Source organism: Cricetulus griseus (assembly GCF_003668045.3).
Source record: "Cricetulus griseus strain 17A/GY chromosome 1 unlocalized genomic scaffold, alternate assembly CriGri-PICRH-1.0 chr1_1, whole genome shotgun sequence".
Classification (NCBI taxonomy): Eukaryota; Metazoa; Chordata; class Mammalia; order Rodentia; family Cricetidae; genus Cricetulus; species Cricetulus griseus.
The window spans coordinates 211,533,443-211,546,797 of NW_023276807.1; the positions used below are offsets into that span (position 1 = coordinate 211,533,443).

The 13,355-nt window shown below is 38.3% G+C and overlaps 1 protein-coding gene across 1 annotated transcript in view; it reads left to right on the top strand.

The window, feature by feature from the left end:
* The window catches only part of Rnf17 (ring finger protein 17), a 116,697-nt gene that overhangs the window by 52,695 nt on the left and 50,647 nt on the right, over nucleotides 1-13,355 (top strand). Inside the window, exons 11-15 of the mRNA XM_027390516.2 lie at nucleotides 4,332-4,490; nucleotides 5,486-5,675; nucleotides 6,719-6,887; nucleotides 9,607-9,797; nucleotides 11,968-12,106. Of these exons, the coding sequence (XP_027246317.1) occupies nucleotides 4,332-4,490; nucleotides 5,486-5,675; nucleotides 6,719-6,887; nucleotides 9,607-9,797; nucleotides 11,968-12,106 (848 nt within the window). The remainder of the gene's footprint in view (nucleotides 1-4,331; nucleotides 4,491-5,485; nucleotides 5,676-6,718; nucleotides 6,888-9,606; nucleotides 9,798-11,967; nucleotides 12,107-13,355) is intronic.

The window sequence follows — 13,355 nt, forward strand, 5'->3', positions numbered from 1 at the left end:
GGTATTATTGTAGCATATTATGCTATGTTTGGCTGATGTCCCTGGGAGGCCTGCTCTTTTCTAAGGAGAGATGGAGGATGGGGACAGTTTGGGGGGAGGGGTGGAAAGAGAAACTGTGGTTGGGATATAATATATGTGAGAAGAATAAAATAATAATAAAGAAGATCATATACCATAAGCAAGCTGGCTTCACACCAGGGATTCGAGGTTGGTCCAACATATATACATCTTTGTTGCTGGAGTTTCTTTCCAGTCTGGTCTCGCAGCCGATTCAGCCCCACATAAGCACACAGAGACATATTAGTTATTAAACTGTTGGCATGCCATTCCATGCTGTCCTGACTTTTAGGATTACTGATAAAGATCTGATGTTGTTATTCTGTGTTTGCATTAGTTGGTAAGTTTGTGCCTTTCCCCTAAGAACTTTTAATGCTTGCTCTTTGCTTTGTATTTTGAATGTCTTGACTAAGATATGTCATTAAGAGGTTTTTTTTTCCTGCTATACTGTTATTGGATAGTTTGTCTTTGCCTTCAGTTCTTCTCAGCCCCTTCTTCTGCTCTGTGGATCTTTAAGTTTGGTTCTCTTGGACATAGTCCAGAGTTCTTAAAAGCTTTGATTATGCCATTTGTTTTTTGTTTCTTCATACATTATTCCCTGAACTTTGTTCTCCAACCTTGATATTTTTACTTTTATTTAGCCTTGTCTATTGGTAGTGCTTTCTGCCATGTGTTTTTAAAGATTACTTTTTATGTGTATGTGTGTGATTATATCTATGTGTGTATGCTCATATGTGTGTATCCCCTCAGAAGCCACAAAAGGGCACCACATCTCTTGGAGGTGGGGTTACAGGTGGTTGTGAGCCGTACCTCAATGTGGGTGCTGGGAGCTAAACTCTTCACCTCTATAAGAGCAGTGAGTACTCTTATCCACTTGGACATTTTATCCAGCCCATACTGTGTTATTTGATTAATTGATTCTTTGCTTTCTTCTGGTTCTTTGTAAGAATCTAAATGCTATTTTTTCTGTCTGTTTTCTTTTCCCTCTTTTATATAGACCTATCAGTCTACTAACTTAGCTAGATCTTGAATTGATTTTCTTGCTTTATTCCTCTACTACTTGAGTCATCTGTGTGGTAATTGGTTCTTCTAAAAATGGGACACGAATCATTTTCTGGCATTTCATCTATTTTATTATCTTCAGTTTACAGTATCGAGCTGTAAGATTATGAAGTCACAATGGCTTCTTGTTTGTTTGTTTGTTTGTTTGTACTTCTTGTTATATTTACACATCTACTAGGATTAATGTGTCATCTGGTTTCTCTTTTCTTACTGTTGCTTTGTTTTGTTTGAATCTTCTTGGGGATTGTCTTTGCTCATGTCATGTTACCTACTATTATTCATGGAGGAAGCTGACTGAGATAACAAACATAATTAGACAGTAATAAGAGGCCCTTATATATTTCACTTAGTATCTTTGATAAGGTTCAAAGAGACAGGCAGTAGTTGGATGCTTTGCCACTGAGTACTCACCTCTGTCGGGATCTTTGTTGTTTTTGCCAGCACTCCACAATTTTTTGTCTGGAAATATTCATGTCCATCCTCCTGTGCTGTCTCCTCTTACCTGTGCAGTGATGGGAGTGATATCTTCAAAATATGCTTCCAGAGTGCCTGCTTATGGAGAATTTTAGTTCCAGTTTCCTGCCTGTATTTGTGCCACAGCTTCTGTGTCCAGTACTGCCCCTACTTTCTCTCTTCTCCACCCACAGTGTACCAGCTCCTGATCACATCTTCCTAGCCTGCTTAGTATTTTTGGAACCCCCCTGTTCCCACAGCGCCTTTATCCAGGAGGAGAAAACACCTACCTGGCAACTGTTACTGACCTCAGACCTAGTGTTGGCCGCATAATAAATATTTACACTTGCCATTTTGTACCTCTTAGAACTGTGGTCACTTTCTTTTCCTAAGAAAGAATTTTTTATTTGTGTGGGTATTCTGCCTGCATGTGTATCTGTGCTTCACTTGCATGCCTAGTACCTATAGAGGCCAATCTGATCCCTTAGGACTGGAGTTACAAATGGTTGTGTATGGTGATGCAATATTATAAAAATATCTCTAACATTCTAGGAGAAGAAATTTTTGCTAGACCTCATAACCAAAATACACTTTGAGATTCTCTTAAGACTTAAGACTGCTAGCCTACTGTGTATTCAAACTGTTTGCTTAACCTGCCTTTAAGAGAACAGTGTAACAACCAACCTTTACTTGCCTCAGATTTCCCATGTAATCAACTTTTACAACCTAATACATAACCATAACCTTAAGTTATGTTCTCTTCCATGCCCCTCACCCAGATAATGCATGTGTGTCAATTGCTGAAAGCAGTGAATACTGAAGTTGAAAGCAGCCTCTTAAAATCTACTGTAAAAGTTGAAAATGGCTGGGCAGTAGTGGTGCACGCCTTTAATCTCAGCACTTGGGAGGCAGAGGCAGGCCATCTCTGGAAGTTCAAGGCCAGCCTGGTCTACAAAGTGAATTCCAGGACAGTCAAAGCTGTTTGTTACACAGAGAAACCCTGTCTCTAAAAACAAAACAAAAAGTTGAAAACAACATTTATGGCTATGGGTTGATAAACAGTGATGTTTGTTATTTGGAACAGGTAGGATCACTGAGAGTCCATGACTTAACCCTTGTAAGACTGTCAGAGATTTCTGTAAAGAATGTCATTCCTTCCCCATGTGATGCTTTCTGTGCCGTTCAGGACATACAGTCTGTCCCTTTGTTAGGGACAGACACGGATACAGATGCAGGCATACATTCAGATTCATTTAACTGAAAACACAGGGAGCATGAAGTAGAGAATTCAAATCTGAACTCACTCTTGGTTAGATGGCTCCAAGGGGAAGTGCTTTTCTTTTCTTCATTGTGACACGGATGGATTACTGGTACTCAGAGTTAGTCACTAATGTATATAGTCCTTCCAGTTGTGAGCTGCCATGTAGGTGCTGAGATTTGAACCCTAGTGTTTTGGAAGAATATTCAGTTACCCAAGCCATCTCTCCAGCCTTTTCTGGTCACTGTTTTTTAATTGATTCTATTTTAAAATTTTCAGGGGCTATTACTTTCAGTTATTCTGCTAATTCTACTGTTGTTACCCATTTGGGGAATTACTTTAGATGATTATGCAAGCCCAAGACCACAGACTAACACTTTATTTTAAATTTTCTATGTGGAGGTAGGCCAGATTCTTGAGCAATACCTTAGATTTCTTTTACCCAGTTCTTAGTCTTAATATAGATAGTCCTTGTAGTTTATATTAGGTTGCCCAAATGGTCTGTTGTTGAGTTTCTACCATATAGCTATAGTTGGCTATATTCAGTTCCAGGACTTAGAGCCTTTGTTCAGTAAATAAGTATATACTAAGTAATCAAAAAATACTGAATATATATGAAAATATTCTTAAACTTGCATTAAAATGTTCTCAGTTTTCTTGCCACCTTTGCTTATTCTGTTCTGTACCTCCTTCTTGTATAGTTTATTAATGTATATGCAAATAAATATACATTATCTTTTTAAATACAGAATGCAACATAACATATATACTGTTTGTGACATTTCCCCTTAGCATAATTTAGAGATCTTTTTATTGCAGCAGAAACAATTGGACTAATTATTCCTATATAAATAAGAACTTTCACTGTCATTAACTTTCTCTGTTCCACATGTACCAAAGTATGCCCTTCCCTAACTATTGCTATGTACTTTGACTTTGCCTAGGCATTTTGCCTTTTAACTTAATTTATAAAACCTAGATGCAGAGTAGCCATAAGCTGTATTGTTTTTGTAAGTATTTATATGCACTGACCTGGTTTTGGTGGCCTCTCCTGAGATTCTAATCATTACCATGGGATTCTAAGGTCCAAGTTTACAAAAACACTGGTAAAATAGTTATACCACATACTGTGACTTTAGAACTTCACATGAACTTGAGTTCCATCTATAGAAAATATTTCTCCAGTTACACAGAGTATTTGCAGTTCTTGTTGCTAAAGAGTTCATAGTCGAGGCAGTGTGGCTCAGTGGAAGAGCATTTGCATGTGCATGACAGCCAGGGTTCTGTCCCTGGCAACAAACACCTCATGCACATGCAAATGATCTAGTTGTTTTGTTGGAGATTTGGGGTTTAGACTCTTTCCTGAGGCCTAATTATTTTATAAACTCATTGCTACAAGACAGCTTTGTTTCTGTTTGTTGTTTGTTTTTAGGAAATTACAGTTGCTCACCTTTTATGATTATGTTTTAATAATGTGCTTTAAATATGGATTCTTGCCCAGGTTGTCCAGAGTTAGTTTTTGTAAGCCATGTAATACATCCTTGCAACTTCTATGTGCGGAAATATTCACAAATTAAAGATGCAACAGTATTGGAGAAGAAGATGAAGCAAGTTTGCAATAAGTGCTTGCACCTTGATCCTTCAGACATTTTGGAGCTAGGTAAGGATGCCTCCACATTATACTATTAAGGTTGTTTAAATACTACAATATTTGGCCAACCTACATAGACTTGGTAAAGATTTTTTTATTTTTTAATATTCACATAAAAGTTTTTAAATTATTTAACATAAATTATTTAGGTAAGTTAGCTAACTATTAGAATCAAATCTTGACACCTGTTTAGAGTGTAACAGCTCCATTATAAAGTGACTTGCTTTTTCAATTACAGAGCCCATGACAGTTTCTCTAGGCCTTTTCAGAATAAAGGACTGTTAAGAGAATGGGTTCCAGCTTACCTTGTGTCTCCTACCTCACTGTGCTAGACTCAGCCTGTCTCTGTTCTATTGGGATAAACAAGACCATAGCCAATGTTCTGTAACAAGACAGATTTACAAGAGAAAAGAATAAATATATTAATGTACATAGGAGCTACAAAAAAAAGAAAGAAAGAAAGAAAAAAAAGCTAGAGGGTTGAAGCATAACCGGAGAACGAGGGTGGAAGAAAAGGAAGCCAGAGCCAGTAGTAAAGTATTGCAAACACAGTGTGTCTTGTGCAAATAAAGCACTTCCAGCAATCTCTGAGAGCTGACCTCAGAACAGATGAAAAGCCGATCTACACTGTGCAATGGATTTTTACTGTCTTCTTTTTTTCTAATGATTAATCTTTTCTGTCCTTCTGAACATTGCTAGGATTTTGAGACAATCCTAATATTTTAGAAGTTCTCTTAGATAAAGAAACTTTGGGGAGGCAGACCTTATTTTTGCTTGAGGGAAAACCCAGAGAAGGTTAGAGAAGCCTTGGTCCTGGCAGTTTGTTTTGCTTAGTATGTTAAAATGACACATTTGATATCCTATACTTAGCAGTTCTATATAATTTAATAAATCAATGAATTAAGATTTCTTAGTTGGAAAACTGAGATATATGTTTGTAAGTTAGAGCTTTAATCGATGTCTTTTTTCATAAATGCTAATGATTTGTCTCTCCTGTTATTTAGGTGCAAGAATATTTGTCAACAGTATTGAGAATAGAATGTGGTGTCGAGGAATTATCACTGAAATAATTCCAACAAAAACTAAAAATATTAGAAAACCTTGTTGTCCAACCAAATTTTCAGTCTGTGAAATTTCACTAATACAGATATTCATGGTAGATTTTGGAAATTCTGAAGTCCTGATCATCACAGGGTATGAATCGTTGTGATTATTTTATGTTCTTGGCCTGCTTAGAAACAATTGTGGGAAAGAGGATTAAAGGAAGGAAGGAAAGGAAGGAAGGAGGGAGGGAGGGAGGGGGGGAGGGAGGAAGGAAGGAATGAAGGAAGGAAGGAAGGAAGGGAGGGATGAAGGAAGGAAGGAAGGGATGAAGGAAGGAAGGAATTTAGTAATAGTTAAAGAGTTACTGTTCACTCCAAGGCTCTGCTTTATTATTTTGCTGTATAGTTGTCTTACAGAGTAAGTTAAATATTGTCCTTTATCAGTATTATTAAAAGAGGAACTTAAAAAAGGGCTTTTTTATGTGCTTTAGATGCATATCTTGTCTCAGAGCAGGGGATAATATACTGATGTTTCTAAATAAAGTATTAATAGTTAGCTACAAGTGATTGACTAAATTTTTAATCTCACTGCTATAAATTCATTAAAGGATGTTTAAGAGTCATGCTGTCTAACTCACTATAGGTATTCAAAACTCTTTTCCTAGGTCTTAGGAAAAGAAATTGAAATGGTTTTGTAATGAGAACCACTACTGTCTGTAGCATGGTTACTTTATTTAATGCTCACAGATTTATAAATATGAATATATATACATATATATGAGAAGGTGGGTCATTATTCTCTTTAAGTTTAAATTGAATAAATTCAAATAAAGGTAGTCAGGATTTAATTCTGTGTAGTAAAATAGTTTCTGTTTAATAATTAGATAATAAAATTATTAATAGAAAGTATTACTTTAGAATATACATTTCTGCAAGATTTAACTTCAGGTAGTTATCATTAGAAGAACATACCTTGTAAAGGAGAAAAGATGTTCAAAGATTGAAACAGTATTTATTTATCTTTCTTGAGATGGGGTCTTACTGTGTAGCACTGGCTGGTCTGGAACTCATTATATAGACCCAGATTGGCCTCAAACCAGCAGAAGCCTCTGCTTCTACCTCCTGTGTACTGAGATTAAAGGAATGCCTGACCACACCCAGTGAAACATTATTCTCAATATTACTTCTTCCCAGAGTTGGTGACACACATATGCGACCAGAGCATGTTGGTGAACAGCATATTACACTAAATGACTTCTGTCTACTTCTAAGGAAGTCTGAACCATATAGTGAAGAACTGTTGAAAGACATCCCACCTTTAGCACACCTGTGTTCCTTGAAAGACATCGTTCCATACAATTCAGTAAGTGGGGTGGGAAGTGATTCTCCCTTAAAGACTGTTGGAGTTTTAGTTGTGTTGCCAGTGAAATTTCTGAGCTAGTCTGAAAGAACCAGTTAATCTTAATAAATACATTCTGCTTATTGTTAGTGCCATAAGCCTCTGCTTCCATAGCTGAAACCATTTAATGAAAATTTGGCTTCAAGAAAGTTCATATGGACATAATGAAATACCCAAGTGAAACACTACATTTTAGAGTCAATTTTGTAGAAAGACACCAGTTAGCAAAAGGAACACAGTATATTTCTAGACATTTCCCCCCTCCTTCTCTATATTTTACTCATGGCTCTTATAGCATTTTGTTTGGAATTATTTGTGAATCTTTTCTCCAAGAAATCCTAGGAGATTATAATTGTATGTAAAAGTATACATGGGGCAGTTTTTCTGTTATGAGGTCTATGAAAGCAGAAGTCTGTGCCTTTGTTCATCATTGTATTCCCAACACATAGCAGCTCCTCTTCTACCACATAGTAGGTATTCAACTATTCAACGATGTTGAGCAAAATGAATGAATCAATGAATGGATTTTTGTTTGTTTTGGTTTTTCAAAACAGGGTTTCTCAGTGTATCCCTAGCCATCCTAGAATTTGCTGTGTATCCCAGGCTAGCCTTGAATTTAGCAATCCACCAGCCTCTGCTCCCAAGTCCTGGAATTAAAGGCATACACCACCACAGCCCAGCTTTGATTTTCTTTTTCTTTAGGTAAAATGAGGCTAGAAAGATGACTCAGCTGTTAAAGCACCTGCAGAGGACCAGAGTTCAGTTTCTAGCAACACATCAGGTGGTTTTGTTTTGTTGTTGTTTTCTGTTTTGTTTGAGATAGTATTTCATGTGGCCTAGGCTGGCCTCAAACTCCTGTGTAGCCAGGATGACCTTAAAATTTTTGTATTCCTGCCCCTTCCTTCTAAGTGCTAGGATTATAGAGCTGTCCTAATTTGATCTCTCTTGCCGTAATAAAACACTGACCAAAAGCAACTTGGGGCAGAAAGGGTTTATTTGACTTGTGCTGTCAGCTCACAGTTCATCACTGAGGGAATTCAGACAGGAACCTGAGTATACGATTGCTTGTTATTTGAGACAGCATTATTTCTGACTAGGGAACAAACTTAAGCTAAAGAAATGCATGGAACCAGGAACCATGGAGGGTGCCTATGCTGTTTGCTCTCTGGCTTGCTCACTGGTTTATGATTGTTATCTTTTAAACAGCCCAAGACCACCTGCCTGGGGATGGTACTATCCACAGTGGGTGGGCCCTCCGGCATTAATTAAAACTCAAGACAGTCTTTAACAGATATGCCCTCAGACCAACCTGATTTAGGTAACCTGAACTGAAGCTTCTCCTCTCTTATGACTTTAAGGTGTGTCAAGTTGACAAGGCCAGTCAGGATGGGTGCATGACCAAACCTGGTTCATGTAGTACTGGGTTGTGCTAGACAAGTACACTGCCAACTGAGCTACATCCCCAGACACCAGGTTTTATTTCTTTAGTTGAGGGGGTCCCTGCAGGTTTTTATCCAGCAAAGAGAACCACTCAAAGAGGTAAGAATGAAAACCCTGTGCAGATTGACTTCATCAACCTGGATCAAACCTCAGGGAGTCTGATAATAGGCGGTTTATTCCCAATGTATCTAGGCCCAGTATAGTTTGGAAAAAAGTTTCCTGGTGTAATACAATCCATAGAGCACAAGAAATCATAATTACCTTGAAACTCAACTCAGGTTATATGTCATTTTCTTCAAGAAGGTGGGTTCCAGAAATAGGCTGCCTGTACTAGCTGAAGGGACTAAGGGTATGTCTTGGTCTTGGTCATACAGATAATATAGAGGTCATTTAGGTCCTGGTTGTGAGAGCTTGGGGAGCCTCTGGCTATAAGGGTCATTTAGATTACTAACCACCTCCAGTTCTGGTTGTAGGAGCTTGATATAGTCTGGCCCAACAGATTACAATGATCACTAGGCTGTTTATCACTCCCAAGTCTCAGCTTTTTGGATGGAAGAACAGGTTTTCCATTGGAAATCCTTTGTGCTTAACATTCTTGGTTTCTCTGGAGATCTGTAGGCCCTTTGTGCTATGTTACTAACATTTAGTGTCCATTATTTAGACTCTGTTATACTGTTACAGTAATGTGGTCTTAAATTCAGAATTACCTTTTGAGGTTTTGTAATTTAAGTGGAAAACTCATATTCAACATATTTTATTTTAAAGTCATTATAATCTTCATTAATATTTTTGTAGATATATTTATTTTATATTATAATTATGAATGTTTTCCCTCCGTGTATGTAAGTGTATTCCTGGTGACTCTAAAGACACCAGATTCCCCTGGAACTAGAGTTACAGATGGTTATGACCAACCATGTGGGTACTGGGAATCAAACCCCAGTTGCAAGAGCAGCAAGTACTCCAAACCACTGAGCCATTTCTCCAGCCCCCAATCTGCATTACTATTCTAAAGTGACTTACAACTATCTTAAGGTTGTATCTGTAGATCATAGTACGTCTACATTGTACATATATAGAGTGCTCTTGGTTTATGGCCTCAGCTGTTTCCTAAATGCATATGATTGGTTAAGGGCCTTTATTTAAAGTTGCAGGTGGGCTGGTGCAAAGCTACACCCAGGACTGGAACATTAGACCAAACTGTAATTAGTAACTACTTTGGAATTTTATTTTTTTCCTGTAGAGTGAAGGCTGGGAAAAGGAGGCAAAAGTAGAATTTTTGAAAATGGTAAATAACAAGGCTGTCTTAATGAAAGTTTTTGGAGAAGACGATGAGGTACTTATTGTAGATCTACAGAAACCACCAACAAATAAAATCAGCAGTGATATGCCTGTGTCTCTCAGAGATGCATTGGTTTTTATGGAACTAGCAAGGTAAGTAACTTGCTATAACTTAGATTGAAGTTATATGGGCTTGAGAGACAGCTCAGCAGTTAAAAGCACTAGCTGCTCTTATAGAACATACAGAGTTTAGTTCCCAGCACCCATAAGGTAGTTCACAATTGTCTGTAACTCAATTCCTGTACTGCCTCCTACTCTCCTCAGATGACAGATACACATGTGGTACATATACGTACCTGCAGGCAGAATACTCAGAAACATAAATGTAATTTTTTTTTTTTTTTGGTTTTTCAAGACAGGGTTTCTCTGTGTACCTATTCTGGCACTCTCTCTGGAGACCAGGCTGGCCTCGAACTCACAAAGATCTGCCTGCCTCTGCCTCCCGAGTGCTGGGATTAAAGGCATTTGCTACCAACGCTCGGCAAAAGTAAATCTGTTTTTAAGATTATAGCTATAAATAGGAAAAGAAGGGTTTTAAAAATAAGGGCCTAGACATGTAGCTCACTTGTTAGAGTATCTGCCTAGCATGCATAAAGCTCAGGGTTCAATCTCTAGCACTGTATGAACCAGGCACAGAGGCACATTCTGATAACCCTAGTACTCAGGAGGAAAGGCAGAAAGATCAGAAATACAAAGTCATCCTTAGCTATGTGGCAAGTTTAAAGCCAGGATTGGCTGCCTGAGCCTCTGTCTCAAATAGTGATGATAATGATGATAAGAATCATGGGCTTGCCAGGCGTTGGTGGCGCACACCTTTAATCCCAGCACTAGGGAGGCAGAGGCAGGCAGATCTTTGTCAGACAGATCTTTGTGAGTTCGAGGCCAGCCTGGTCTCCAGAGCGAGTGCCAGGATGGGCTCCAAAGCTACACAGAGAAACCCTGTCTTAAAAAAACAAAAACAAAAATAAATAAATAAATAAAAAGAATCATGGGCTCATACCAGAGAGGTGGATCAGTGGTTAAGAGCATATTCTGTTTTTACAGAGTACCCTGGTTCTGTTCCAGGGACCCACATGGTGGCTCACAACCATCTGTAACTCCAGTTCCAGGGGATCAGACTCTTTCTTCTGGTTCCTGAGGGAGCCAGGCATACATGTGATGTACATACATGCTTACAGATAAAACATTCATACACATAAAATAAATCTAAAAAAATTATTGTGGGCTTTAAACTGAACTTTAGTGGTTTCAAAACATCACTATTGTGTTATCTAAATATAGTTATTTGTAAAAATTGCATTTAGTTTGGTTTGAGAACTTAAGGCAAATTAAAATAGAAGACTGGGGAAATGGCTCAGTGGGTAAAAGTGCTTGCCACACAAACTTGAGAGACTGAGTTCTAATCCCAGATCCACATAAAAACACCTCTGGACATACAGCACAAGCATCTACTCTCAGTGCTCCTATGGAGAGATTGGGGGGGCAGAGGCAGGAGAAGCCCTGGGAGCTCAAGGGCCAGCTAGCCTGACCTACACAGCAGGCGAATGGAGATCTTGTGTCAAACAAGGTGGAAAGCTAAGACCTATCTATACCTGAGGTTGTTCTCTGACCTCATGGCCCTTAAATTTACACATACCTTATACACACACATAGGGTAGATTAAAAAATAGAAAATGTTTAGATACTAAACATACTTTGAGTTTTATTAACTTAATAAGGAGCTGTTAGAGTTCCAAGAATTGTGATTTAGCTGTTCCTGACTTAAATTATTTAGCATTTGGCATGGGTTCATGATCTTTAATCTATACTTAATGTCTGAATGTAACATAGATAACCTAGCATTTCCTTTTCCTGTTTGTTTCACATAAACCAAAATTAAGACAAGTAACTATGGAGACTGCAGAAGATTCTAAGTCCTGTGTGACTAGATAACTCCAGAAGTAGCCCACATAGGTTTCCTTTAGAGAAATAAAAGGCAGAGCATTGAGACTAGGAAGGGCCCCAGAGATTGAGCTGGCCTTACCTGAGCACCAGTCCACAGCAGTCAGCAGTCAGTCACAGAGATGCCTTTGACCAGTTCCAGCTCCAAGATGCTGTTACTGAGCCCCTATTCATCCTGGCTGAAAAGGGGAAATCCTGTCAAGAAATTAGAAGAAGTTAGAAGAGAGACATTGAAAATGGTATACCTTTGGTAAATAAGTCAGTATTTGTACAAGCCAAAAACCTTCATAAGAATGGCTTTGCTTATTATGCTTTTAATTAGATTTAGGTCACAATCACCAAGAAGTCACAGTGAAAAAAATACTTTATGCTATCATCCACCCATTTTGCCTGAAGAGATGACAGAAGTTTCAGTCATGGTTTGCCATATAAATAGCCCTACTGATTTTTATCTTCAGTGGGTAAGTATATGTTCTTTTAAGAGTTTTGACTTTTGCCCCCCACCCCAAGCTGAGAACCAAACCAAGGGCCTTGCGCTTGCTAGGCAAGTGTTCTCCCACTGAGCTACGTCCCAAACCCCTAAGAAGCAAAACAATTCTTCTGTACATTTCAATTTCTTAGGAGCTGCAACTTTAAGCAGGAAGTTTACAGGATTCATGGCAAATTCAAAATGTCTTTCTTCTATAAGTTAGTCAACTGTGGTAGGAAGCGACAGGGATGGTACTTACCTGTGAGTGTTTCTTACTACCTTGTAGACTCAAGACAAGGAAAGCTGCTTCCAACCACAAATATCTACGAACTGTTAGTGCTAACTTCAGAGTAGATTAAAGGCTTTTCAGGTTAAGTTTGGGGTGTGTGACTGATCAAATAGTTTAGACATCTGATAAAACAGCAGGCTCATTGTTGACTTCTCATTGCTTTATATGAATTAGCCCATATAAAAACCTTAAGTCTCTGTGTGAATCACAAAATACTGTGATGAGGCCTGAAGAATGCCCTAGCATTTAAGAGCACTGGTTATGCTACCAGGGACCCACATGTTGGCTCACAAATGTCTGTAATTACCATTCCATGGGATCCAGCCCCTTCTTCTGGCCCTTAATGATACTAAATATGCAAGTGGTGTACAGGCATACATGCAAGCAAAACACTTAATACACATGTAAGTAAAATAAATTCCATGATAAAGATGTTACTGTCCCTATTGGATGTGGAGTCTGATCACAGGAATAAAGCATCTTGTCAACAGCCACACAGCTCTGAAAGGGTACACCCAGGCTTGAACTAGGCCATGTTACTTCAGAGCCTGTAATCTCCAGTGTAGCACCACACTTGCAAGTTTCCTGGATGATTAGTGGAAGCTTCTAACCTTGTAATCAATTAGAACAGGAATTTTTTTTCTTCCAGTGTCCTTTTATTTTTGTAAATATTCATAATGTTAATTTAACACTTTAATATTTTTAATTAAAATGTTATGAGAACTTCATAATTGAGTACTGTATTTATATAATTTCAACTCTTCCCTCTACCCACTCCCTCTCAAATTTATGACCTCCTCTTCTTTAATTGTTATACACACAAACACAGCCTGCCAAGTCCACTTAGTGTTGGTGTGTGTGTGTGTGTGTGTGTGTGTGTGTGTGTGTGTGTGTCTGTCTGTCTGTCTGTCTGTCTGTCTGTCTGTCTGTGTCTGTCTGTGTCTGTGTCTGT